General features: G+C 38.1%; 1 protein-coding gene across 15 annotated transcripts in view; it reads left to right on the forward strand.

The window, feature by feature from the left end:
- The window catches only part of CADPS (calcium dependent secretion activator), a 442,570-nt gene that overhangs the window by 290,529 nt on the left and 125,186 nt on the right, over positions 1 to 26,855 (forward strand). For 9 of the 15 annotated variants that reach the window (XM_036218629.1, XM_036218630.1, XM_016150172.2 and 6 more), the window contains exons 10-14: positions 141 to 249; positions 6,386 to 6,598; positions 11,359 to 11,370; positions 19,687 to 19,823; positions 23,236 to 23,423. In XM_036218629.1, coding sequence (XP_036074522.1) covers positions 141 to 249; positions 6,386 to 6,598; positions 11,359 to 11,370; positions 19,687 to 19,823; positions 23,236 to 23,423 — 659 coding nt within the window. The remainder of the gene's footprint in view (positions 1 to 140; positions 250 to 6,385; positions 6,599 to 11,358; positions 11,371 to 19,686; positions 19,824 to 23,235; positions 23,424 to 26,855) is intronic. The other 6 variants (XM_036218622.1, XM_036218635.1, XM_036218634.1 and 3 more) reach the window with 1 other exon arrangement.

Below are 26,855 nucleotides of genomic sequence, written 5' to 3' on the forward strand. Positions count from 1 at the left end.
ATCACACAGCCAGAAGGTGATGGAAATTCAATTTGAAACCATCTCCTGAGTGCAGAGCCTCAGGGGGAAGGACGTACTTAAAGGGTGAGGGATGATGGGTTCTAGGGGCCCACCTCACAATCTGTGCTTTTCCTTCCCAGGTCAGTCAGTACACCTTTGCCATGTGCAGTTATCGGGAGAAAAAAGCAGAGCCTCAAGAACTTCTACAACTGGATGGCTACACTGTGGATTACACCGACCCCCAGCCAGGTACCCAGACACCTTTTAACCATGAACCCACAAAACTTTCCCCCTTTCCAAATCAGTGGTCAACTAATACTTACTGGGCACTTACTCCATGCTCAGCATTCAGCTGTGTTCCCAGGATTTCACAGGTGACCCGGAAAGCCACAGTCCCTGATCTTATGGAATTTCTATCCTGGTTGAGTACATATCATCCCAATCAAGAGCTTTAGTTTTAATCAAGGAATCCTTGTAAAACCAAAAATAAACCATCATATATTTTCTATTATACAGCTATGCCCACAAATATTTACTCCATCCTAGAATGCTAAAAAAAAAAAAAAAAAAAAAATTCTGAAAAAGAAGTTCTATGTGTATACCAAGGACGAGTGTGTGTGTGTGTGTGTGTGTGTGTGTGTGTGTGTGTATGTGTGTGTGTTGTTTTTCACCAGTGATATATGGCCTTGGCAGGTATTGTGTCTCTGTGTCCAAATAATCCTAGCCTCTACATCCATATCTAATTATAATTCAAGGTTAGCTGATGACATTTGAAAAGAAAGCCCTCATTGAATATCTTTTTTCCTAAGAAGACACCAATCCACAAGCATAGACATCTAAGCTCCTAAGCCTTATGTAACTAAGAGAACCACACGAATGGTTGTATTTCTCATAAGTCCTACATCCTGCCCCTCACACCTCTCCCCACCCCCATTTTATCTTTTTCTGAGAAAAAAAAATGAATAGAAATCAGCCTCAAAGAACCTTCAGAATGGGGGGGATGTGTGTGAAATCATTTCAGCATATTAATGAACAACGAGCACCAACAGCCCTCTCCCAGAGAAGTTTATTTTTATGCCAAATCTGCACAAGGAAAGCATTTCCAACCATACTGCATTATTTGGCCCAAAACCTTTTTTTCTACTCCCATATTGCTCTTCCACATGCAACAAAATACACATAAAAGAAAAACAGAGTTTGAGAGAAGATGGGCCGTTAACCTGAAAAGGTGTGGCAGGGAAAGCCTTAGGCCTGGCCCACTTAGAAAAATTAACACCTTCAGCATCCCAAACCTGAATGACTTGGACCAGCCACAGGCCCTAAGACTTCCAACGGTAATTAGCATCCTGCCAGAGCATGATAAAGAGCTGACCACGTAAGGCGTGAATTACAGGCTCTATCTGGAAATCCTTTATAATGAATAAAACCTCTGAGTTTTATTGAAACAATTTCATGCAACATCTTGTTGAAAGAATATAGCTCCTGTGCTAAGAAACTGGCCCTCAGGGTGTTTTGTGATGGTTTGTGATCTTCTCAAATCATTGAGTTTCCTTTAGAAAAATAAATTCGGTCTTTCCTAAGACCCACATGTTCAAAAGTGGGAGGATAAGGAGCCAATATGAGGAGGAAAAATGATCATATCTCATGACAATCATTCCTTTTAAGCCAGTTCAACACTCTTTTCCTTGACATGATTGTACTTGGTCATCATCATAATCTTATTCACTAAGTTAATAGGACCAGGATTGTCATCCCATTTTGTAAAGGAAGAAACTGTGCTGGAACTCGAGGTCTAGCTCATGTCACCTTTTGGCACTTGCAGTAAAACGTAGCTACTATGTATACAGCAATAGCAAAGCTATAGTTGTTATTTTTATCATATGAAAGCAGAGTGGGGAGAGAGCTGTTCTATCTACATGCAAAAGGAGTGTGCGCATAAATTATAAAAGCTTCTCTCCTTTTTTTTTCACATTGGTCCCATAGGATATAATTTATAAATTCCTTTACCAAAGATGTAAATGGAAAGTAAATTGATTATGTTCTTGAGAATAATAAGCAGCTTCTTCTCTGCCTTTCTGTGTGCCAAGTCCTATTTATTTTCGAAATAACATTTGATTGAAAATGAAATTTAAATACTTCCAATTGTCATAAGAAAAGTCTAACTCGGAATTTCTTAAAGAGCGCTTGTTAAAAACAGAAGTTCCTGGGCCCCGAATCTAACATATGAACCAGGAGAGGAAAGGGTAGAATCCTCATATTTCAATATGCCCTGTCGGGGCTTCTTATACACAGTAAATTTTCCCAGCTAGAGAGCGAAATGATGTATAATTTAGCCAATGTCCACAGAGATATGAGGAGTCTTCCCAATTGCCCCCCTGAAAAGTGAGTGTGCAAGTAGAGAAGGACATCTGAGTCCATCTGTCCCCCTCCTCCTCTTGGCTTTGTCCAGGTTGTCAGTGAAACTGACTGGTGGAGATGTTTATAGGACAGAGAGCCTTGTAGCTGTGGATGTCCTTGCCTTTGTACCAGCCTGGGATCTAGCAGTCACCTAGACACCACCATTTGGGCTAAATTGACACTATCAGTTTTGAGATCCTTGGAATATTAATCTGGGGAATTGGTAGATAACTATGTACGTTTTATATATAAACTACTCATTTTAAGCTACAGATGAAAATACTTCACTTTACCTTTCCATGGATATGGTTTAGAGAGTATGAGACAATTTCTCAATTCCTATTAAATTAAGTAATGAAATCTTCAAATTAAATAATACTGAGTCAGAATAATTCAGCGGAACAATTTAAATGACTAAGTTAAATCTTCAATAACTTTACCATTACAAATAGACTACATCCATGTGTGTCGTTAGCCAGTCTCTCCCCCAGGGAGCAGGCCAACATTCCTTGCCTGGTCTGCCTCCATCTGTTCCCAGATGTGTCTTCTTATTCTTGACAGGTCAGTACCTGTGGGGTACTCCACAGAGAGCCTGTGCTCTGTCATACATGGCATTTTGCGGATTCAGACCTGGGGATCGCTACCTGGTCTAAGACTCTGCTGCCTTAAAGCATGCGCTGATGTTCATTTTGCTTTCTCCTCCATTGGTTTTCTTACAACTGGCTTGCTTTACTCTCCTTGCTCTTGTTTGTATGTCCTGGTCTCCCATGTTTTCTGAAAAAGCTCTGTTGCTCTCCACTACTCTCATCATCATTGCTTCTGCTGCTTTAGATGTTTCTCTTTGCCCTGCTCACTCCACGATTAGGCTTCATTCTGTTGTTAGTAACATCTTCAGAGAGCTGTTACTGGGTGCCAGCCATGTTGCCCAGGCTTTGCAGTCATACAGCACAGTGGCTACAGTCGTCAGCTCTGGAGTCAGAAAGCCAGGATTAGAAGCCCACCTCTGGTGCTCACAGCCCTACTTTGTGTTCATGGGCCAGTTATCACCTTTTCTATGACTCAATTTCTTCCTTTATAAAGTGGGAATAATGGTACTTACTTCAGGGGGCTGTTGGAAGGATTGAATAAACATCTGAAAACTTCTTAGCATCTTTCTATCTCTATCTCTTTATTTTCTGAGTCAACCCCATGAACTGACTCCCCATTCCAACTACAGACTGTGTGAGAGAGGAGATGTTGGAAACAGGGAGGTTCCCATCCAATGGTGTCTACCTGGCATTCTTTGACAGTACCAAAGTAGCTCATCCCAAAGGATACCATGAGATTACACTACAGAAAGTCTATTAACCACTCTTCTTTTAAGCTCCTTCTTGCTCACTACTCACGGCTTGAAGCATCCCTCGAAGCTTTTCTTCTTCCTCTCACCCCCTCCAGAACTTTCCTGTTTATCATGCCATCTATTTGTCTCATTGGATTTTCCCAGCTTGCTAACTTTACATTATCCTAAACAAAATGCACATTTTAAAACTCTCTATAAGAAATTAGGCAAAATATTCTCTCATAATTGTAACCACCAAAATGCTTTTATTAAAAATGCTATCCCACTAGACCTTTCATATAAAGAAGTAGCTATTTATTGTTCTAGAATCTCTGGAAATTCTAAGTGCAAAACTACCAATTCATAACCACTCTTGTGGAATACACAGCTGAATTAATATTATCAACACATTGAAGAAGTCTTCACATCACCAGAAATCTTCTCCAATGCCAAGTGCCAAACAGGTTTGGCCAAACAGTGACTGGGACTTGTTGGAAATTTGGGGAAGCTAATCACTCCAATCATTATCCTCTCATTTTAAACTGATAATTGGAGGGTGATGATAAGGAATCTAATAAAGATATGAAGTTTTATTTCTGGCAAGAGAGTACCCAGTGACCCTAAAATACAGACTTTTGGAGCATATTGGTCCTGAGCCCAAAGAGAGGCTTCAACCTTTCTCTCTATAAATTTTAACCTTGAGATCTGCCTGCAAAAAAACATGGATTCAGAGTGTTCATTTATTCACTCAAAAAGCATGTGTTGAGCACCTACTGTATGCCATGCATCATTCTAGGTACTAGGGACACAGCAATGAACAAAATAGATAAACCCCTTTATCTTTAGAAAGTAAAGCAAATTATATAGTTTGTTAGATGTCAATAAGAGCTATAGAGAAAAATCAAGCAAGAGAGATGAGTAATGAGGGATAGAGGTGAGGGAAGGCTTGAACAAAATTGTGACATTTGAGCAAAGACATGAAGGAAGTGAGGGTATGAATCATGCAGATATTTGGAGGACATGTTCTAAGCACAGAAAACAAGTGTAAAGTTCCTGAAGTGAGAACATACCTGGAGTGTTGAAGAAACAAGAGGCCAGTGCAGCTACCATGATGTGAGTACATGCATGTGCATATGAGAAAGGGAGTAGAAGGAGGATAGAAACTGTGCAGGGTCAATTCGTGTGGGGCCTTGCAGGCCTTGTCAGAACTTTTACTATCCTCTGAATAAAATGCAGAGTCATTGGCAGGTTGTGAGTAGAGGAGTGATGTGACATGATTCTCTTGCTAAATCAATTACTCTGGCTGCCATGTTGAGAATCAACTATAGAGAGTGAGGATGGAGGCAGACAGATCAGATAGGAAGCTATTAAAATAATCTAAGTGAGAGATGAATATGGCTAGATTCAGGGTGGCATCACTAGAGATGGAAGGTCAAATTTGAGGATAATGTCCTGAAGGTAGAGCCTTCAGGATTCCATTGGAGGTGGGTAGTGAAAAAAAGTGAGGAGTCAAAAACGACCCCAAGGTGTGAGCTTGAGCAAATAAAGGGATGCGCTCAGCTTTATGGAGACGTTTGGGAGAAAGACCAGGAGTTCAGTTTCGGCTGTAATAAACTTGAGATGCCTATTAGCATTCCATGTGGAGAAGTCAAGAAAACCATTAGGTATTCAGGTCTGCATTTCAAAGGGAGAGGTCCAGGATGGAGGGAGAAATGTGGAGACCATGAGCATATTCATGCTATTTAAGTCTGGATGCTGTCATTGGGAGAGAGGATGTAGATAAAGAAAAGAAGAGGTCCAAGGACAGAGCACCAGGATGCTCCAAGATTTAAAGGGCAGGCAGAGGAAGAGGAACCGGCAAACAAGATTGACAAGCAGCAGCTGGGGAGGGAGGAGGAAATCAGGTGACCTGGAGCCAAGTGAAGGAAGCAGTTCAAAGAAAATAGAGTAAGTGTCAAATGCTGCTGATAAGTAGATGGATCAAATAAAATTAAGACCTTGAATTGATCACTGGATTCAGCAGTGTGGAAGTCATTGGTGACCTTGGCAAGTTTCAGTGGGGTTGTAGCCTGATTGAAGGGGCTTTAAGGCAGAATAGGAGAGAGACACCCTTGGTACTAGAGGTGTGGTCCTTGGACCAACGCCGTCCTCAGTGTCCAGGAACTTGTTAGAAATGCAGAATCTCAGGCTCTTCCCTGGACATACTGAATCAGAAGCTGTTTTCTACCCAGATTCCTGTGGATTCACATGGGGGCTTTAATTTGAGAGGCCCTTGTAGAGATTCTCCCTATATTGTAAAGAGAAGAACAATAGGACAGCACCTGAAGGGAAAGGTGGGGGTCAAGAGATGTTTTTGTTTATTTGTTTGTTTGTTTAAAAGATGAGAAAAATAGTAGCATATTTATGGATAAGCGTTTACCCAGCCAGTAGGCAGCCTGTCTAATAATTCTATCCTCAGGCAGAGATAAGAGCCATGCTTGAAACATCTCTTTAATATCATGATCCCACTCTGTGGCCAAATGGGTGTCAGACTTCCCATCCTGGAGTCAAATAAATAGCTCTTCCCCTCTCCAGCCAAAGGGAAAGCAACAGAAACCGCCTTTCTCAAGGCTCAGTCCTGCCAAGAATATTGCGGCTCAGCTTAGGAGGTTTTATTCCCTTATATTAAAGGTTTGGAGGGCGGCCGAGCCTTCTTCAATGCAGTCAAAGAAGGAGACACCGTGATATTTGCGAGTGATGATGAGCAAGATCGCATACTGTGGGTCCAAGCCATGTATCGGGCCACCGGGCAGTCACATAAGCCTGTGCCCCCAACCCAAGTCCAGAAACTCAACGCCAAGGGAGGGAATGTGCCTCAGCTGGATGCCCCCATCTCCCAATTTTGTAAGTAAACATGCCATTTGTTCATAATAGCTCTGTAGAGTAAAGTAAGTCTTCCAAAGTTGAATTAGAAATTCTAGTTGCTTTAATATTAAAGATTCATGAAATCATGTTTGCTGAAAAACAATAGTGAATTCAGGTGGGAAAAGTGGGGACAAAAATGTTAGATGAAAGTAATTTTAAATTGCAATACTTGACATTTTCCCCCAAGGACTAAACAAAGGAAAATATATTTTAGGTGGATTTTTTATCTTTTTGTTTTAGTAAGACTTCCGAGTTCACAGCCAAACGTGTATTTGTTTGAGTTCTTCAAAAATAGTAGATTATATATGTCCTTGCCTCATTTCTTCCTATTAAAAGTTATTTTAAAATAGGACTTGATGTGAAATAAATTTAAATCTGCAACTTGGGACCATTTAAAAATAAATGATGACATTATCACATGCAGTGGGAAAACAAAACAAAACAAAGAGCCCACAGTACCTAAAACCCTGTTCTGAGCTAAAATATCAGGACTCAAAAATGAAATCATCTCCTTAAACAGCCCTAGCTCATATTTCAGTTTCTTCTCCTCTTTCCTCTGCATCTGTTTTAATTTCTGGCCACTTTGCCATGTCTTCTTGCTACCTAGGATGGTTTTTATCTCCCAACCCTTCTGATGCACAGGGCAAGGTGAAATCCAGCATACACTTGGAGATGTTTGTTAAAACAGAGAAGATGGCAAAACTGGAACATAAACCACCAAATCAAGTAATTCATTTGAGTTACGATCGTTAATCCTAAATAGAAACTTTTGCCTTACCCTGAGTATCAAGTCAATTAGGGATAACTCAGGAACAAGGCATTTTTAGCAATGATGATGGTAATTCCTTACTTTGGGATTCATTCAGTCTAGCTCATTGAATAAAGGTCTAAGTGATGAGACATATTAATGAGGACAGATGAGGTCCCTGCTCTCATGTTACATGTATCCTAGTGGGGGAATCTAGGTAGCAAACAAACCAATCAATAAATAAGATAGTTTCAGACATTGAGAAATACCATGAAGAATGTCATGCCTTGGTGACTGAGTGAGGAGAGGGAAAAAGACAGATGATCTGAGCATAAGTCCAAATGATGAGAAGTCAGTCCCACAAATATCCACAAAAGAGAGAGCAAGTACACAGCCTCACAGCAGAAACTTGCCCTTGTACACAATACTTTGACATAGTCTCTTCTCTGTTGCTCTTAAACAAAATGTGCACATGGATGGAATAATTTTGCAGCAACGGCAACTAAATGGAGGTAAATTCTCTTTCTGATGAATTCTATGACCACTTCGTTTAATAGGACTATGTTCTTTTTTTTATTACTAAATTTATTGGGGTGACATGGGCTAACAAAATTATACAGGTTTCAAGTGTACGATTCAATAATATGGCATATGAATATGGCATTGTGTGTTTACCGCCTAAAGTAAAATTTCTTTCTATCACCATGTATTTGATCCCCTTTAAGACTATGCTCTTAAACCTTGTAATACCTTTTCTGATGAGGAAAGAGTCTTTTTGGATAACAAATACTATGAATCAGGTGTTCCCAAGAATTCCTGTCCAGTACTAAACATTTCATAAAGGAAGAGGCATTCCCTGTGGAACATTGTAAACCATAACACAAACCCTGAAAGAATAAGTAAGAGGGTAAGGAGGGACTTGAAGGAAAGGGACAGCCCTCATAACCATAACCACCACCATGTCCCCCTCTCTCTTTCTGTGGTGCTCAGGTTTATTTGAGAGCAATAAAGAGAGAAGTCATCATCTCTTTCTAATGGTTTAGTCACTGGTTGAGATAAAGCATATCCAATATTTAAATTTTTTTTTTTTTAAAAAAAGCACCTCTGTGATAGAATCCCTCCTTTCACCTTGCCTGACAGGCTCCTTTTAAATAAATTTGGAAATAATACACCTATCATAACCCTCTGAAATGGAGTTGTCTGTGTTTCAGAAAAACAATTTCCTAATTATAATCACCATCCAAATCAACTTCATAAAACATGTATCTCAGGCGATGTTTGGAAATTCTGGTCTAATTTCCAAATAATCTCTTTTTCTTCTAAAGTCATGCCACCTTACATTCAGTGTCTCTGTTTTATCATCTGCCCAGATTAGGAAATTAGTATTTGGTTTGTGATTAACACCACTTTTTTTCTCACTAGTATAGGAAAGAGGAAGGACATTCAAGAGTAAAATTAAATGGAAAGCAGATACAGATTTTAAAAAGAAGACAATTGATGGAAACTGCTGAAGAGAGAGGGATAGCTCTCTTCATGGAAGTACACTGGGGCTCTTGATTTAGATTTCCTTCTATAGGTAGGATTCATTTAGCTATGAAATTAAAGTGTTAGTCATTAGGCATCAGCAGAAAGATTCAGTTGAGTACACATGAGCCTGATATATGTCACTACCTTACCTAAAACAGGGAACTTTTATTAGAGAGCATGTTATGTAGGCTGAGAGATAAATGAAGTCAGATAATTCATGCCTCTGAGATTCATCAATATCTAATTGGTGGAACCTGGTGGAGCTACTGTCTTTTTAATCACTACCCCAAAATAGGTGTTCTCCAGAGAGTGCGAGGCCCTACCACACCTACTGAGTTCTACAAAAACAAGTCCACCACTTTCAGCCATGCAGATTGTGCTCTGCGGGAGGCATTTTTCACATAGACAAAAATATGAATGTCACCTATTGAATTATGCAGTGCCCAATCTGTACAACTGTACACCGTGACCCTGTAATAAATGGCATTCCTTACTCAGAGCTCCAACCCAATAGTGTTGAACCCAATAATCTCATAGTTATTTGATTATGCTAGAAACAGCATCTCAACACTGCTCCAAATTCTATCTATTGCTAGTTTAGGTACTTAAAAAACACTACCATCAGAGTACCAGCAAGTGAGGCATCTGTTCCCATAATTTAGAATCCAGCAGAGCGAACCAGTCAGGATTTAACTAACCCGCCTTCTGCACCTGATCATTTGTAGTTAGGGGTATATGAAACCGATGAGAGGGATCAAAAAAGTTATCTGTGGTGTCACTGAGTGGTCATACATAACAACCAAAAAATGTCTAGGGGTGGGAGGATATATCATAATTTTTAGTGGAATCGCCACAGAATGGTGGTTATGTCATAGTTACTTCACGGCTGCGTTTAATTTGTAAATTCAAACCATCACTATTACACAGATCAGTCAAATGCACAGTGTTGATTCATACTTTGGGTGACCAGATTTGTTTATGACTTCCCTGGTATTAGTACTAAAGTCCTGTGTCCCCAGAAACCCTCCAGTCCTGGGCAAGCTGGGACAAATTGGTCACCTGGCACTACAAGCAAGGTAATAGAAAATGAACAACAATTGCAACATAGTTATAAATAGAAAAATTTGATCCCTCACTTACCTTTGGTTCTCAGTCTATATATCGATTTGCTTTAAGTGTCACATCACAAACTTTAAGTCAATCATAGATTCTCTAATAAAAAGAGTAAAAATAATCAAGTATTGCATTTTAAAAAGGTTTCCTTGACTTCCGAAAGGTAAGGGTCATTGTTAAATACTTATTTCTTTATACATCTCATCAAATCTTGTTTTTGAATATTTGTTCAAAGTATTTGCTATTCTTGCAAGTGAATAATTCTTAAGAACAACTTTCAGTGAGTTAACTTTGTAATTACTTTATTAGTATCTATATGGCAAAGGGAGGCTACCAAAAAATGGGTAGAGACAAATAAACACTCCAGTCTTGTCACGTGGCTGTCTGTTCAAAGGAAACTTGAGAAGGGAACATTTTAGAGTTTGTGAAATTGGGAATAATGCAAATCTATTTGGGTCTTTCTAAAATCATTTTAACAGATTTCTGGGTGCAGATTTTATTTTTTTGCAATTTCAAAAGCTCAATTTCAAAATGAAAAGACACGTCTAAGAAAGAGTGGAGTGCAGTATTTATGTGGAATTGTAAATACTGAAAAAAAAAATAGATCCTGCTATTCATTAGTTTGTATGAGACTCTACAATGATTTTGGAAGGGTTCCACCAAACTTTATAACTTTTTTGTTCTTTTGTGGTTTTTTTGGTGTGTGTTGTTGATTTAATTTTCACCTTTTTTTTTTTTTGGTTAAAACTTGAGAAAAATTAAGTCAGTACCTAGCTATACAACTTTTTTAAACAACAACTTGCAATTTTCTAATTTTTAAGGTCAATGTTACTTACCTTGGAAATGATGTCCAGATCTGTGGTTGAGGGTTGCCACCATTTATTATGCAAGTGGTCTGTCGTTGAGACACCCGATCCCCCGCCCAACCTATGTTATAGGAACAGTAAAAATCAGTACCTCGGAGTGGGAGGGGAGTGATATTTTAACTTTACTATTTGGTCAATGATTATTTGATATATCACTTGCAATGAGTCTCATTTTAATGTCTGTTTCTCAACTAATAACTGTTAAGCACATCATAGATCCCCAAAGTTGGGTGTTTTTGAGAATTGTTGTGTTTTTGCTCCCACCTAAAGTTTTCAACAGTTGGGGGGGGGTCTTGGTTATTGTTGGTTTGGGGGGGTTGATTTTGGTTTGGTTTTGTTTTGTTTCATTTAAGTTTTCTTGTTCAATCTTTGCTCAAACCCAAGAAGTTTAGCTGCTAGGTTAGAACTCCTGTCTGCTTTCCTGAGCCTTGTTGCTAGTCTTTATGTTATTCTGGTTTGTTCCTTCTTACCCTGCTAACTTCTAGCTGGACTGAAGGGTAAGTGTTCCCCTATAGCTAGCACAGCTCAGATAATCAGACTAGATTATCTGACACCTGCAATGTGCTTTCTCCCTCTCCTTTTAAATCTTCCTCATGTCTAGACTTTGTAGTAAAACTTTTCATGTTATTTTCCTGACCTTAGGTTTGAAATGTAAGCTTCCATATTGAAACTAGGATGCATGTGATGTGTGCATAATTGCCTCCTCTCCTTGGCTTTCATATTGGCATCAAATGATCTTCTGAATAAAGCCAACTATTAACATCTAATTTTTTCATTTTAAGAATATTAACATCACAACAATATGGCAAATAATACCTCTGTTTCATGGAATTCACAGCTACCTGACTGCTTAATGCCTGAAAACAGATCATTTTGCACTCCGATAATATATTGTTATTGTTGTTTTTCCTTTCCCATTCCAAAGATAAGAATGATCAGTATACCAATGGTGTGGTAACCATAGATACCTTAACAGATAGAAAAGTGAGCTAAGAAACCCAAAGATGTTAACTGAGCAAGACTTCAAGAAACTGCAGAATATGATTAATAAAGTAAATGTATTATTTCAACACTAAAGAATTAATTCTATCTGTCTTGAGGGTGTGCTCTAAGTAAGATCCAATGAAAGATTAATTGAGAGGGGAACAGGGTTACATGGGACCACCACATACAAAAACAGGAAATTAAGGACGCGATTAAATCCGTGTAGATTATTCACAAAAGTTTCTAAATCATAATCTCACAATGATATGGAGGGTTTTGACCCCTGGTCTTGAATGTCCCTCTGCTACTCCTCCAAGAACAATGACAACAATAACTCCTTCAATGTCATTTGTATTTGTATTATTTTTTCTAAAAATACACCTGAAAGAGAAAAAAAACTAAAACTTAAAAAATCTTTTTCTTCACTGAGTTATTAATAAAAGAGTATACAGTATACAGTTTCTTAATTAATATAGAGAAAAAGTCTGTCCACCAAAAAATGTATTGAGGGCAGACTTGACATTAGAGGAAGCTAGAAAAATTGGTCAAGAGAGCAGGCAAATATGTACTTGAGTATTCTGAATGCTAATTTAGAAGTCATAGGTCAGTCATACCATTTTTCTTGATCATTTAATAATAGTCTTTCCAATTCTTTTTGTTTCTTTCTTTAATTTGCTTTCTCCCCCTCCCCCCTATTTTTTTTTTATTTTGCATAAGTGTACCCTGGCTAGCAGACAGATTTTTTTTTAACACTTAACTTTACTTTCCTTCAAATGTCTGATGAGGCATTTAAAAAAGCTTACCATAGAATGTGACCTTAGTGGGAATTTAGGATTTTGCTCTACTTTTTTTAAAGAATGAAAGGATGGATGAATAGATGATTGAATGAATTTTGTTCTGCGTGAATTTACATGTATTTGCACAACGATGCATTACTAACCTAGTAGATTTCCAAATAGTTATTTGCTTTAATTATTTTCTATAGTGTTATTTCACGAGATTTTCACTATATCTTCTTGATTGTCAACTTGCAGTTGCTACATTACAGGAATGCAATATCAAAGAATTAATTCAGTATTAACTTAATTTGTATGATGCAAAACCACACTAAATCATTTTCCTCCTCATTGTAAAAGTAAATGGCCTTTTAAAAGAACAGACTCCCACGATCAGGCCCGAAATTTTCTAAATACCGTGATACAATCTAAATAGAACATATCAAATGAAGATTTATTTCTTTGTTAACTACTTCAGACACATTTAACATATTATTCACTAATCAGCTGAATATTTTCTTGTCATACAGTAATCTACAGTATAGTCAACTATAGAAAAATTTATTTTTGCTCATGTTGCAGGGAATGTAAAAACATCATTTAGTACTCTGTAAATTAATTGAAAATATAATGACTATAGAAGGGAAAATTACAACTCATGCAGTTATTTATTTTGAAATCATCAGCAAAATCTCTGTTATGATTTCTATTCAAAGCAGTTGTCTTAAGAAGATTTATAAAAATTAGCATTGAAATATATAACACATGTTTATCCCCTTGGGTGTACAGCCATAGTAATTTTAAGTTGGAGATCTCTACAGAATTCCTGTGGCCCTTCCTAGCTTCTGAAGAAGCCATCCTCTCTTGGCCATGCAAGTTAACTTGATTTAGTCAAAGGGACCATGGAGGGATTAAGTCATTTCTCAAGGGCAACAGGCGTGCAAGGACCAGTCTTTTGCTTGCTGCACAGAGCTCAGGAAGGGCACAAAATCCCCTGATTACTTCATCATGCCAAGAAAAACTCTTCTAGAAAAATCTGTATACAGCCAGCTGCCATCAATCATTGTCATTTCTTTATTTCATGTCTTCTGATGAGGTTGACTACTGTCATTGTTCGTTATTGTCCAAAGCATACATTCACTCTTGTACTGTCAAGCAGATATGACAAGCACACATTTTCCATATAAGAAAGATACAAAGTCACCTTTTAATTTGCAGTTTGGGTTCACAATGACTTTAGAGTTACATTAGCTATTCTCTTGCCTCTAGCATCCATCAGGAGTAACACAGCCATAACTGTGCTCTGAATTTCAGTGATAAAACAGCTACCTCTGGCTTATTGTAGAAAGGGTTCATTAAAGAAAGGAGCCTCTCTCAGACAATGTATTAACAATACAATTATAATTATTTTCAACAACAGAATTTCCTTTTCTCTAGCCTGTATAAAGTTCCAAAATGTAATATTATGAAATAAAAAGAGAGATTTAGCCTTTTGTCTTTACTCCCTTAGTTGTTAGATTGATAGGAAAATCTCCACAAAATGAAAAGCTATATCATTTGAAAGCCATACCATTCCTCCGAAGAAAATTACAATTATTTGGTTGACCTCAGTACAATCTTATCTAACAAAATTTTATATCTGAAACAAGGTCACATAAATATGCGTGCTATTAAGACATCGTGAAAAATATATTTTTCCCATTTTGAGAGAGAAAAAGGAAAAATATCAAACATAACATAACTGAGAGAATATCAAACATCACGATTAAAGAACAACATAAATGGTAGGGTGGTCAATTAGGGACATCGCTTGAATTTTAATGAAATAGAGAGCAAACGAGGGTATAAACCTGTATAATCATATTGCTTTAGGAACTGATACTTTTTCAATATTCCTTAAATGCCCAGCCAAAATTGTTTCAGAGTGAACTTGGGGTAAAGCTTTTGGCTAGTTTCCACCTGAAAGTGTACCTGCCTTGCCCAAGGCTGTGCGTCCATCAGCCTGTTTCTGTGTCATGGATACCATTGATAGTGCTTTATGTTTCCTAATGTAGTTAGGTACCGATATCAGCCTTATTCATATTTCACATGGTCAGTCTCCTATGCCATGCTGTAAAGGACTTCAAAATCTTAATGCAGTTAAACCTCAGAAGTGAAGCAAGTAGCATTGTTTGGAAGATGTGTTCAATTATGGCCGAGCTGCAGAGCCTCTAACATTACACGGGGTCCATCTCACTCTCAGCCTCTGAGAAGAGACCATGCTCTGACTGTGGAATATTACCCCTTTTCTAATAAACTTATCCTTTGACTCTTAAAAAAAATAATATAACCCATATCAATACATTTTGAGCCTTTGCAAACCAAGTGGGACTTATGGACTGTTCAGCCAGGTCTGGAAAAGGTAAAGGGTAAAGTCCAAAGCCAGTTCTTCAAACGCAGTTGTCAATCCTTGATTTTTCAAATAATAATAATAATAATAATAAAGAGCATTGGTGTGCATCTCTCAAAGCAAGAGATAATTCAAACATTATTGGAGTGTTAAACAACCACTTTACTCTCCTAATTCTATTTTGCTCACCCTAGTGTTAAAATTCATTTTAATTCTCTTGACACATGCCAAACGTTGGCAAAGGAAGTGATCCCAAGGTGTTCCGAACTCAAGAATGAACTTTCTCATACTTTGGCTCTGCGCTATTTCCCCCTCATTAATGTCAACACTTGAGTTTTCCTTTTCTTTAATCAACCAATTCCAATTGTTTTTAGAAGGGAAAATGGAGTTGCAAGGAGCATTTATTTTTTAACGTTCAGCACTGTCGAAGAACAGACTGGGACAGTGCAAGAATGACTATATGGTGTTGCTTGGGAAGCACCCACAAGTTCTTTGAAACAGAATTTGGAACAGCTGGACCACTGCAGTGTTTTATTTTAAAATAGACAACATATGTAATGCATATGGTCCTAGACATGTATGGAGACACAGGCAGACAATCTGAATGGTATCCAAAGACACCTGCACCTAGAATTCTGTTTCCTTCTATAAGATTTTTTTCCCCTAAGAGCACATGTTCCCACTTTTGGATTTGCAAGATGCCATCTGAATCCCCGTGTGTGTGACTCCTTAATAAAGTCAGTGGGAAGTTTCCTGGGATGAAGGTGTCAGAGTACGTCCGTTAATAAACACCTCCTAAGGACCTAGCTCCCCTGGGAGCTGGCGAGGGAAATAACAGATCAGAAACTTGCCCTCAAGGAACATATTATTTACCAAGAATTTAACTGTCTGTGTGTGTTCTGACCACACAGAAATTGGAACATAACCCAGCAAAAAAAAAAAAAAAAAAAAGACAGTATATAGGAACTAGTTATTAATTGGGGCAGAGAAAAAAAATCATTAATTGGTATTAATTGAGGCAGAAAAGAAGCATAAAGCAGAGATCGGAAAGGACTCCCAGCTATCACTAACATTAGCTATAAATTTAGAGACATCCTTGGCTTTCTAAGAACATTAAACAAACTGGCTTGGGGAGCACTAAGAAGACTGACTGCTCATTCACTCATAGGTAAGGTTTATTGAGCACTTACCCTGTGCCAGGTGCCCAGGTGCCTTATAGCTGCTTCTCATCAGATCCTCTCAACAACCCTCTGAGGGTAAACTCAAATACTATTCCCAGCTTATAAGAGAGGAAAACTAATCAACCTGCCTCACATCACATACCTAGTAAAGGCAGAGCTAGACTCAAAGTCAGTCTTTGTGATTCCCTAAGCCCACCCACTTAACCACCTGCTGTTTTAGCTCCAATAAATTTGTTCCCATTGAATTTAGTATGTCAATATTTTATGAAATCAAGAAATAGAAAATATTTGTTGAAAGAGTGAATTCATTTATTTTGATGAAATAAATTTATTATATTAACATATGTATCAAGTGCCTGTCATGTGCCAGGTACTGTCCTAGGTGCTGGGAATACATCAGAGAGAAAAAAAAATTCCTGCTCAGATGGATTTTAAAAATCAGATCCCTTCCACTGGCACCTTAAAATAGCATTCCCGGCCTAACACTCCTCTTTCTTTTTCTGAATATAATAAGCTCAATGAAACTCTCAAAAATTTCCTGAGAGCCAGCTACCCTTTTAAGCACTCTTGAGTTGTTGGAACCATTAAGATAATGAGCCTAATTCTGAGTAAATGATTTTGTGTAAGCAAAATCCAGGGGCTGCTCCTTTTACTCTCTGGAAATTCCCACTGCATTAAGCTTCATCCCACACATATAGAAGGTATGCAAGGGATCTTAAGGGTGATTAAATAACAGGGACAGCAGAAAGGGAACTGAAAGTTTAGCTCATTCTACACACAAGGAAACTGAGGCTCAGAGAGATAACAACTCAGCTAGCATACGTAGCCAAAACTAGAACCCAGACCTCCTAAATAAGTCCCAGGCTCATTCTACATGTCAACCCGGAAAGAGAGAGGAAAGAAAAGAGGAAGGGAAAATAAACTTTTATGTTGATAATATGCTTATTATGGGGTTGCTTTCTGAAAAGGAAAACAGGCTAAAGCATATTTTTTCCATAAACCTGCTTTAAAACATAAGTAAAATGAAAATTGTTCTTTAGATGTACTCTAAGCCAAGAATTAGCAGAATGAAGACGTATAGTGATGGACTGGGGAGGCGGGAAGTGGGTCTGTATCCAGGTCTCTGCAAAGAAGCCAAGTTGCTTTCAGATCTGTTTCCTGAGTGGGCAGCAAGGCAAAATAGTTCATCACAAAGTTTTCAAGAGGTTTAACACAAAGAGAAAGAGTAAGAGGCTTGAAACATGCCATATTTTTAACAGCTACAAAGGAGGCCCCTTTTCTTTGAGCTAAATGACCAGTTGCACCATCATAATTGAAGAGCAATAAAATAGCAGAGCCAAACTGCCAAAGTAAGGGCCTGGCCAATTTGTCGGCTTGCAGCCTCTTCTGAGAAATCCAAGAGCAAGAAGCTGGTGCTAGCCAAAATGCCTCATCTATCTGTTAACGTGGTGAGGAGGGGGGAGGTTTCTGATGAGGACGAAACTGGATGAACAATTCCTGTACCCCACTGTTACATTTTCCGGAATTAAATTGATAAATTGATCTGGGACTGACAGGATGGAAGTAAGAGTGCAGAATCTTTCCTAAGGGATACAGAGGTGACACTTAGATTGCAGGAATGACATTCTGCTGGAGGGGGTGGAACTAAAGTTGGAGCAGGATTAAGACACTTGTCTTGGGCCAGAGAGTCACACACACACACATGCACGCACGCACGTACGCACGCACGCACACCTGGAAACAACTAGCTTTTTCCTCAGCACCAACTTCCTGGCCACCTCTCTTACCAATCATGCTGAATCAAAAGAGAAATGTAGCTTGGTAACTAAACAACTAAACAAAAGAATCCTCCTAAATAAAGCACCTAATCTCAAATTGAAAATGCTTTCTTGAATACAAATCTGAGGCAATTAACACAGCAAAGAGGATTTTTTCAGACTCTCTAATATAATTTCTGCATATGTGATATCCCTCCTAAAAGCTCGTGTTTTATCATCCTAACAGAACAATTTGGCTATTAAAATACACATTCTTCAACTTGCTTTCCAGAAACCATTGCTCCTCTGTGTCTTGGGCATAAACAATACATCCTGTTCAAACACCAAGCACTTGCTGCTTATGTGAAAAAATTCTGAAGATTTTAAATTCTAACAATAAGAAGGCATAAATCTCACATACCATGCATTTAAGTTTAAATGATTTCTCCTCACATTTGTGATTTCATTTAAACTTAAATGAAATCACAAATGTGAGGAGAAATCATCATTTAAAGTCACACTGCTACCATAACCCAAGTTTTCAGCCATACCCCAAGCAAGAGAGGGAAAGAAAAATAAAACACTGCCTGGGACGAAGGCCACGTATGAAAATATTATCCAAACACCCTCTCAAGTCAAAAATTGATTTTCCCTGTGTCCTGACAGCATTGCTGGTCCCTGGCAGGTCTCCGTATTCCCATAAAATGTTGCATGCAAGGGGATGAAAAAACTCTTGCTTGATTTGATATACAATTCTTTTTCTTCACAGTCTGCGTATCAGGAGAGTGAGTAAATATGAGGCAGAGCGAGCTGATTCCTTTAATGTCTAGGACCTTCATTCCTACCTCTTCAGGATTTGCTTGAGTTCTCTGAGTTATTTTGCCAATTGAATATAGAGTATTTTAGTTACACATATTGAGATTAATTAGTTAGCCCTTAGGAGGTTTTGCCTACAGCCTTCACGCTGTAAGGAGAAGTGTGAATACATTGAGACTATTAATTCACAATAAATGGCAGATCATAGCCCTTGCTGAGTAAATTTGTTTGTCTCTTTCATAAGCTTTGCTAACTGCGTAAGCACACTATCAGGCAATGTCCTCGGCTATCACAAACTAAATTCCCATTTAATTTAACTTATTCTCCAGGTTTCAGTGAAAATCTTTTGTTATTGTTTTTTTTTTTAATTTTGGAGAATGGGGACTCAAACCTTTTGTGAAACCAAATTGGCAACGGGGATTTGGAAGGGGAGGATACAAATATTGTCACTTTGCTGAAAATCAGTGTAACCCTTTTCCAGATAATCCCAATAATTGTAGAGAAATTGCTCTAGACATAACCACTGGAATGGCAGAATCTATTAAAAACCTAAAAAGCTAAATAAGCTTTTATAAGCAAAGCTCCGATCTGCTTTCAGTGTTTGGTGAAACGCAGGCGAAGTTACGGTCGTGTGCTTAGATTTTAAAGAACGACATAAATGCACTGGAGTTGTGATCATTTGATAAACATGTTGATGCCAATATATTTTTGCCTAAATGCAATAAACTCACCAGTAAGTGATGCAAGTTGACAATGGGAGGTAAAAAGAATATCTTGAGGATGTTGGTGGGAGGCAACGGGAAACAGCTAGTATTCGTAATGCCTAGTGATTCCTGTGTATTTGAAATGTCAAAGAAATTGTGATGTGTTTCTCTAAATTGTGTCTCTCTCTACATGTATAAATGAACAGACGCAGATAGAGCTCAAAAACATGGCATGGATGAATTTATCTCGTCCAACCCCTGTAACTTTGACCACGCTTCCCTCTTTGAGATGGTGCAACGCCTTACTTTGGATCACAGACTTAATGATTCCTATTCTTGCCTGGCAAGTATATTCTTTGGTCTACAGCAATTTAAACATGATAACATTTTGTAAATGAAGTATTTCTCTACCTTGATGTTAGAAGCTCTTTTCTCCATTACAGAGCCCCTGTAACAGTTACAACTGTGTTCTTGATTTCCTGAGTTGAGATAGTTTTACTTACCAAAGAAAGAAGACAGAGCGGGAGGAAGTTATCAGTAGAGACGATCCAATTCCCCAGCCTCCCTATCTGAGCTTCCCCCTTTTCAGCTGCTACTTGAGAAATATTCTCAAGAGAGTAATCAAGTTTGGCATCTGCTTGCTTAGAACTTGTAAAAATCGCCTTGGTTTTTAGACTTTAAGAACCCCCTCCTTCCCCACCCCACATGATAAGACCCTGTGCTCCTGTCTCAGAAATGAATGTGTTCTTTTTTTCAATTTTTAAAAGATTAAAATGCTTTGTAAATAAACTGCACTTCACTTCGCATAAGCTAACCTGGTTTGGGTTTGTTTGTTTGGGTGGGTGGGTGGCTTCTTTTGCTTTGCAGTATTATTTAAAGCATTTTTCACCCTTCGGGGGAGTTTTTTGTGGTGCTTTAGATGTTCGGAAGTCCAGCACTCCAGTAGGAACATGAACATTTCTTGAAATCCTGTTTAAAGCCTATATTCAGATTATTTAAATTTAAGGGACCGCTATTTTGTCTTTACTGGCCTTACGGCTTTAGACTATGGAAGTTGGAAGCCTAAAAGAGACTTAGTATATTTTCTTTTACAACCCACAAGTTGTTACTTCATTTCTTAAAGGTAAATGTTATTAATCCCACTTTATGGATGGGAAAGGTGAGGGGAAATAATGAAATGACTTTATACAGAGGAAAAGTCTCATTCCTGACTCCAAACCCTAAAGTTAATATATCTGCATACTATTAATATTGTTTATTAACTAAGGTAACATATTATTGATATTAACATAAATATAATGAAAAATCCTTTTCTTTTCTAAATGACATGGCTATATCCTAAATATTTTCCGACTAGTTTTTATTTTAAATTCCTTTTTCTCTGTATCAGAAACCAATATAGTAGATAAAGCAGTCTTTAAAATTGAAGGGGGATTATGTGGACTAATTTATTAATTTGTGTCTCGTAAAAGATTCACTGATTATCTCGGGTTTGGAATCACTTTATCAGAAGAATCTGAACTTTGCCAAATTGGAAAGGAACACATCACTTTGACTTAAAAAAAAAAAGCTTACCTTGCATTGCAAGGCAATTTTTCTAAAATGTGTTTCCTGCGATTATGTGATTATTCATGTAATTAAAAATTGCATTCATGAAACTTGTAAGAATATGCCTCTGAATTTAAATCATTCCCTTTTATACATAATTTCTATTCTCTTGAGGAATTTTTTAGGTGTTTTATTTTCAAGATGTCTTTCATGTGATTATTTTTTTAAACAATTTTCTTTTTCCACTAACAAAGTCATCACTAAAGAGAGTTAATAAATGCCCTCTAAAAATTAAATCAGAAATAAAATTTCAAAGCTTACTTCCTATTTGTCATGTATAGGAATAAAAAAATGGTCCAAAATCCAAAATTAATTATGAATAGCATAAAATAGTTTCCTTCCCCATGTGTATACCTATATCTATTAATCATCCCAAAGTTTTAAAAAATAACAGCGATTAAAAGGACCTTATCTCCTGACTCTATATATTCCATTTTCTCATTATTACAATCTTTTTTTTTTCAGTTAGTTTTGGAGACCGACCAGCAGGGATACATAAATTTTTCTGTGTCTTCGACTGAGTTCCTAATTGATATTTCTTCAACTCTTTTCAAAGCAGCTATTTTGGCATCTACAAAAGACTTGGTGTCATCTGAGTCGTAGAAAATATATTTTAATCTTTCACAGCAGTGTTGTTTCTAAGATTTAGCATTTGGGGTAGCAGATGGAGTGGCAAAGAAGTTGCCTATAGGGGCAGCCCACTGCCTCGACTACTCTCCCGCCCTCTGCAGTAACTTATAATTTGAAATAGGAAAGATGCCGTCTCTCGTTGGATGCATTGCTGAACTGCATGTTGTCAGTGGAAGATTCCCCAGATCACTAATATAAGATTAGAGTGTTGCAGAGGCCTCCTTCACTGCCCTTGTGTGGCCTCTGCCTGTCCCCTAGTCACTTTTTCCTTTTGCCTTTTCTCTTCCAAGACAAAGCAATATTCGAAAGATGACTCAGAGAAGACCCTCAAAGTAAAATTTATGTTTTAAAAGATCCTAAATTTCCAGCTTACAGTGTACTGCCTAAATTGTTTTACTTCTTGCTTCATAAAGATACCAAAATCAAAAGAAATTATTTTAGTTCAAGTTTAGCCCAAGGTGACCTTGAGTGGCAAGTCATTTGGCCTTTCTGAGCATCTGTTTTCTTAAGTGCATATGGAGGCAGCAATTTCTATCCCATTGTGCTTTCCAATCTGCTCTGAATTAAAGAACCCCTCCAGGTTCTCTTTCATAGCAAAGTTTCATCTTGGCCTGCAGCAAGCAAATAAATAAGAAGAAAACAAATAGTTGCTAGAGGAAAAAGAAAACAAAACTATAAACCAGGGCACAAGAAACTCCTTTCAGTTTAATTGAACCATATCTGACTCACAACTTAAACACTTAGTCATGTTGTTCTCTTCGGAAAATTATGTTATTATCTTCATTTTAAAATTAAAAAATATTTTGCTTCCAAAGTGAAAGGAGTTATGAAGTCCTGACATGTATTTACACCAATCCTAATATTTCATAATGCTTCAGAATAGAAAAAAAAAAGAAGAAGACTTGGAGTAAGAACTGAACTGGGTTTGAGGCCTGCCTCTGTTTTTTATTATCAGCAAGTCACTCAACAGCCTTAATTTCCATTTCCTCATCTATGAAATGAAGATTAACCTGCCCTGTCTCTTCCCATGGTTGCTGGGTGCTCAACTGAAAGTTCTGTGTCAAATGTAAAGCACTTTACCAAATTAAGACATTACTGTTGTTATTTTTTCTTAGCAGAAACCAAGACTTTGCCCTGCCCCAACTCCAATACTCTTTTAAGATGTACAGTTCAATGTTAGAAAAGTAGGGGAGACTCTTTCTGGATTCATACTGTCAGCTAATCCAGACTCCACCGCTTACTAGCTCTGGGATACTAGGGAAACTTCATGTTCTCCCTGAGCTCCATTTTCCCATCCAGTGAACAAGGGTCACAGCGTCTGCCTGATAGGGCTGTTATGAGGGTTATACCAGAAAGCATGCACAATGTGCTGAGCACAGTGGCTGGCACTTAATAAGCAGTCAGTGTTAGCTCTGGCTGTTTGTTAACCCCCTTCTCCAGTCACCCCAGCTCTAGCAGCCCTCTAAAAAAAACCAGCCTGTATTTAAAAAAAAGTCTCTTCTTTATTCTCCAAACAGGGCTGGTTCAGTCCTGGCCAGGTGTTTGTACTAGATGAGTATTGTGCACGGAACGGAGTCCGAGGGTGTCACCGACATCTCTGCTACCTCAGAGACTTGCTCGAACGGGCAGAAAATGGCGCCATGATTGACCCCACCCTCCTTCACTACAGCTTTGCCTTCTGTGCATCTCACGTCCATGGGAACCGGTAAGCGCCTGTCCTGAGGTACTCCTCAGAATAATTTTTTATGGCACTGGCAACAGGTTACGCCTGGTCCTGCTTTTAGGGTCTTCTCTAACTCTGTCCACCTCAAATCCCTCAGTAGTCCACGCATACACATCAGCCACACAAACACAGTGAACACAAAGCTCTAACTTCGTTTCTTCTCCTTTCAGGAGACTTAAAGAAAATGGCAAGTGGGACTTCAAGAGTGGTCTCTGAAATCAGAAAAATCTAGGTTTAAGTTATAGCTTTTCCATTTGCTAGCAATAACCCTGGATGGAAATTAAACCCTCTGCACCATGGTGTTCTCATCTGCGAACAAGGATGATAGTGTCCTCACAGGGTTATGATGCAAGTAGACATAAAGGGCTCAGCACAGTGCCTGGAACATGGCAACAGCTGAATAAATGTCTACCTTTGCTGTTGTTATTGTTCATTCTTAAGATATTTAATGATTACCGACTGAGTGTCAGGCACTCTAGTATACATTCAGCATACCCAGTGAACAAAAACTAAATACCAAACAAGGCCGGGGTACATAGAGTTTGGTGCTTTGAGGAAAAGAGACAAAATTCCATGATAGCATATAACACAGGAACCCTACTCAGATAGGGTGGCAGGATGGCAGGCAGCGCCTGCCTGAGGAAGTGATGCTTGAGCTGAGAACTGAAGCAAGTGTAGGAGTTGAGTGGTTCCAGGCAAAAGGAGCAGCATGTACAAATGCCCTGCAAAGGGAAGAAGCCAAGTACATTTCAAGAGCTAAAACAAGTTAGGTGAAGCTAGAAGGCAAAGATAATCATAACACTTTTAGTTTAACCATAGAGCTGGAAAAAAACTTCGGAGATCAAAATGTAATCAACCCCCTCACTTTATAGGTTTTATAGACAAGACCAGAACATCAGTTCTCCCATCTCTGTACTAAGTACTCTCTTCCTTTAGACGTTGCCCAGCTCCTGGAGGAAAAGATCCAAGTTCTGAATAATGCAAAGCAGCAAATAATTTAAGAACATTACCATTTGGCTCCAAAGACATGGAATAAATTTCAACACTGTCACAGCCAGTTTACTATCCCAATGTATGTAGCCTCACATTATGTAAAGACAAAACTACATTTTCCCAGTGCACTCCACCCAATAGCCAAGGAAAACTGGGTGGCTTCAGAAACCCAGCCTGCGATGAAAAAGTTGCTAAACTAGGGAAATTCATATGTGGGAAAATCCAGTATTGACTGCATTTATTTTAAATCAAAACTATGTCAGTCATCTTTATCTTTGCAAGCTATGAAACTCTGAAACACGCATGGGATTTGTTCTGTGCTTTTCCTCTCTCTAGTGGTGGTAGATTTTATGAAATGCAACTTTAACATTTAGAGCTAGATAACAATAGCATTGTAGGTTTGAATATTTAACAGGCAACAAGGTTTTCATCAACTTCCATCGTTATCAGATCCACTAGCCCAGCACATGACCTTTTATTTGCACAAAAAATATTCATGAAAACTCTGATACCTGGAAAGTATCTGGGCATAATTCTGCTTTTTATAAATATGTACACTTTGATGACTATCTGTTACAGCCTCTTGGACTGAATTCTTTAAAGAGAGAGAGAGAGAAGTTGCATTATATTCTCTGGGTTGTCACACTGTATTCTACATATGTTACTGAATAAGAAAGTGTTATAAAATAATGAAGTGTTTTTGTAAACTCCCTGGTAAACATCATCATGAATTATGATACACATTGTCTGGATTTCATATTGTAAGACTGCCACTTGATTCACAGTTAGGTTTATACATCTTGTCATGGAAACAGTTTTGGATTTCTTATTTTCTTTTCAGTTCTGATTTTCCTTATGCAAGTTTGCATTTTTTTTTTTGCTTATTATTTTAGTTTGAATGCATTTGCTCTTGCTGTTTGATGCATCCCTATTTTTCTTTCTTTTGTTTGTGCATGTATGTGTGCTTTTGATTCTCCTGTGGCTGGCCACCCTCTGTGCATGCCTTGTGTAATCACCCCCTCTTCAAGTCAACAAGTGCATGTGTACCTTAGTGGGCCACCACCAAATACAGATCCTGACAAGAGCAAAACTCCCTCCCCATCTGAAACAGAGGCTAAAAAAGATACCAAAAAAGAATCTAAAAAAAGAAAAGATTTCAAACCCCAAGCAAATTCAGAGCCCAAAAGGTAAGAAGTTACTTGTGTATTGGCTTGTGTTTTGCAATGTCTGTGACTGTCGCTTACCTCCCTCCATCCACGCCACAACCTCCACCTTAGCAAATAACAAGTTTTATGCATTCCTGAAATCTCTGTTCCTTCAAGATTTTCCGAAGGTGTGCTTTTAAAAAATCCTAGAAAAGGGTAAAAATACCATGTATTAGGACTGAATTTGAGTTAGGTTTTTAGTGACTCTTAAAAAATATTCTTTTTTTTTAAGAAGTCAGTTGAATTTAGTACATTCACAATTTTTCGTGATCATCAGCTCTATCTCCCCAAAAGGAAACCCAGAACTCATTAAGTAATCGTTTCCTCCCTACCCCAGCCCCTGTCACCACCTTCTACTTTCTGTCTCTTATGAATGTGACTCCTATACGGCCTCCTACAAGGGGAATCATACTAATGGTCCTTTTGTGTCTGGATTATCTCACTGAGTGTAATGTCCTGCAGGTTCACCCATGTTGTTGGGTATCAGAATGTCCTTTTTTTAAAAAAAAAAATTCATTTTTTAATTAATTTATTTTTATGGTGACAATGGTAAATGAAATTCAATAAGTTTCAACAGTACATTTTAACAGTAAGGCGCATATATATATTTATTTACATTGTGTGTTCACCTCCCATAGTTTGATTTCTCTCGGTCACAACATATTTGATTCTCTTTACCCTGTTTACCATCCCACTCCCTACTACCCTCTGGTAACCACTAGTCTTTTGTCCATGTCCTAGAGTCTCTGTTTATCCTGTTCATGTGTTGCTTTTAGGTTTATGTCCCACATAAAAGTGATATGTGATTTTCTACTTTTTCTGTCCGGCTTATTTCACTTAGCATGATTATCTTGAGGTCCATCCATGTTGTCACAAATGGCAGTATTTTATCTCTTCTTATGGCTGAGTAATATTCCATTGTATATATGTACCACAGCTTTTTTAGCCAATCAACTGAAGTAGGACACTTCAGTTGCTTTCATGTCCTGGCCATTGTGAATAATGCTGCTATGAACATCTGTGTGCAAATATCTTTTCAGATATGAGTTTTCAAGTCTTTGGAGTAAAAACTCAGTAGAGGTATTGCTGGATGATATGGTAGATCAATTCTTAGCTTTTGAGGAACCTCCATACTGTTTTCAATAGTGGCTGTACCAATTTGCAGTGCCACCAGCAGTGTATGAGGGTTCTTTTTTCTCCACAACCTCTCTAACAT

This window comes from Rousettus aegyptiacus, unplaced genomic scaffold, assembly GCF_014176215.1.
Source record: "Rousettus aegyptiacus isolate mRouAeg1 unplaced genomic scaffold, mRouAeg1.p scaffold_m13_p_4, whole genome shotgun sequence".
Taxonomy (NCBI): domain Eukaryota; kingdom Metazoa; phylum Chordata; class Mammalia; order Chiroptera; family Pteropodidae; genus Rousettus; species Rousettus aegyptiacus.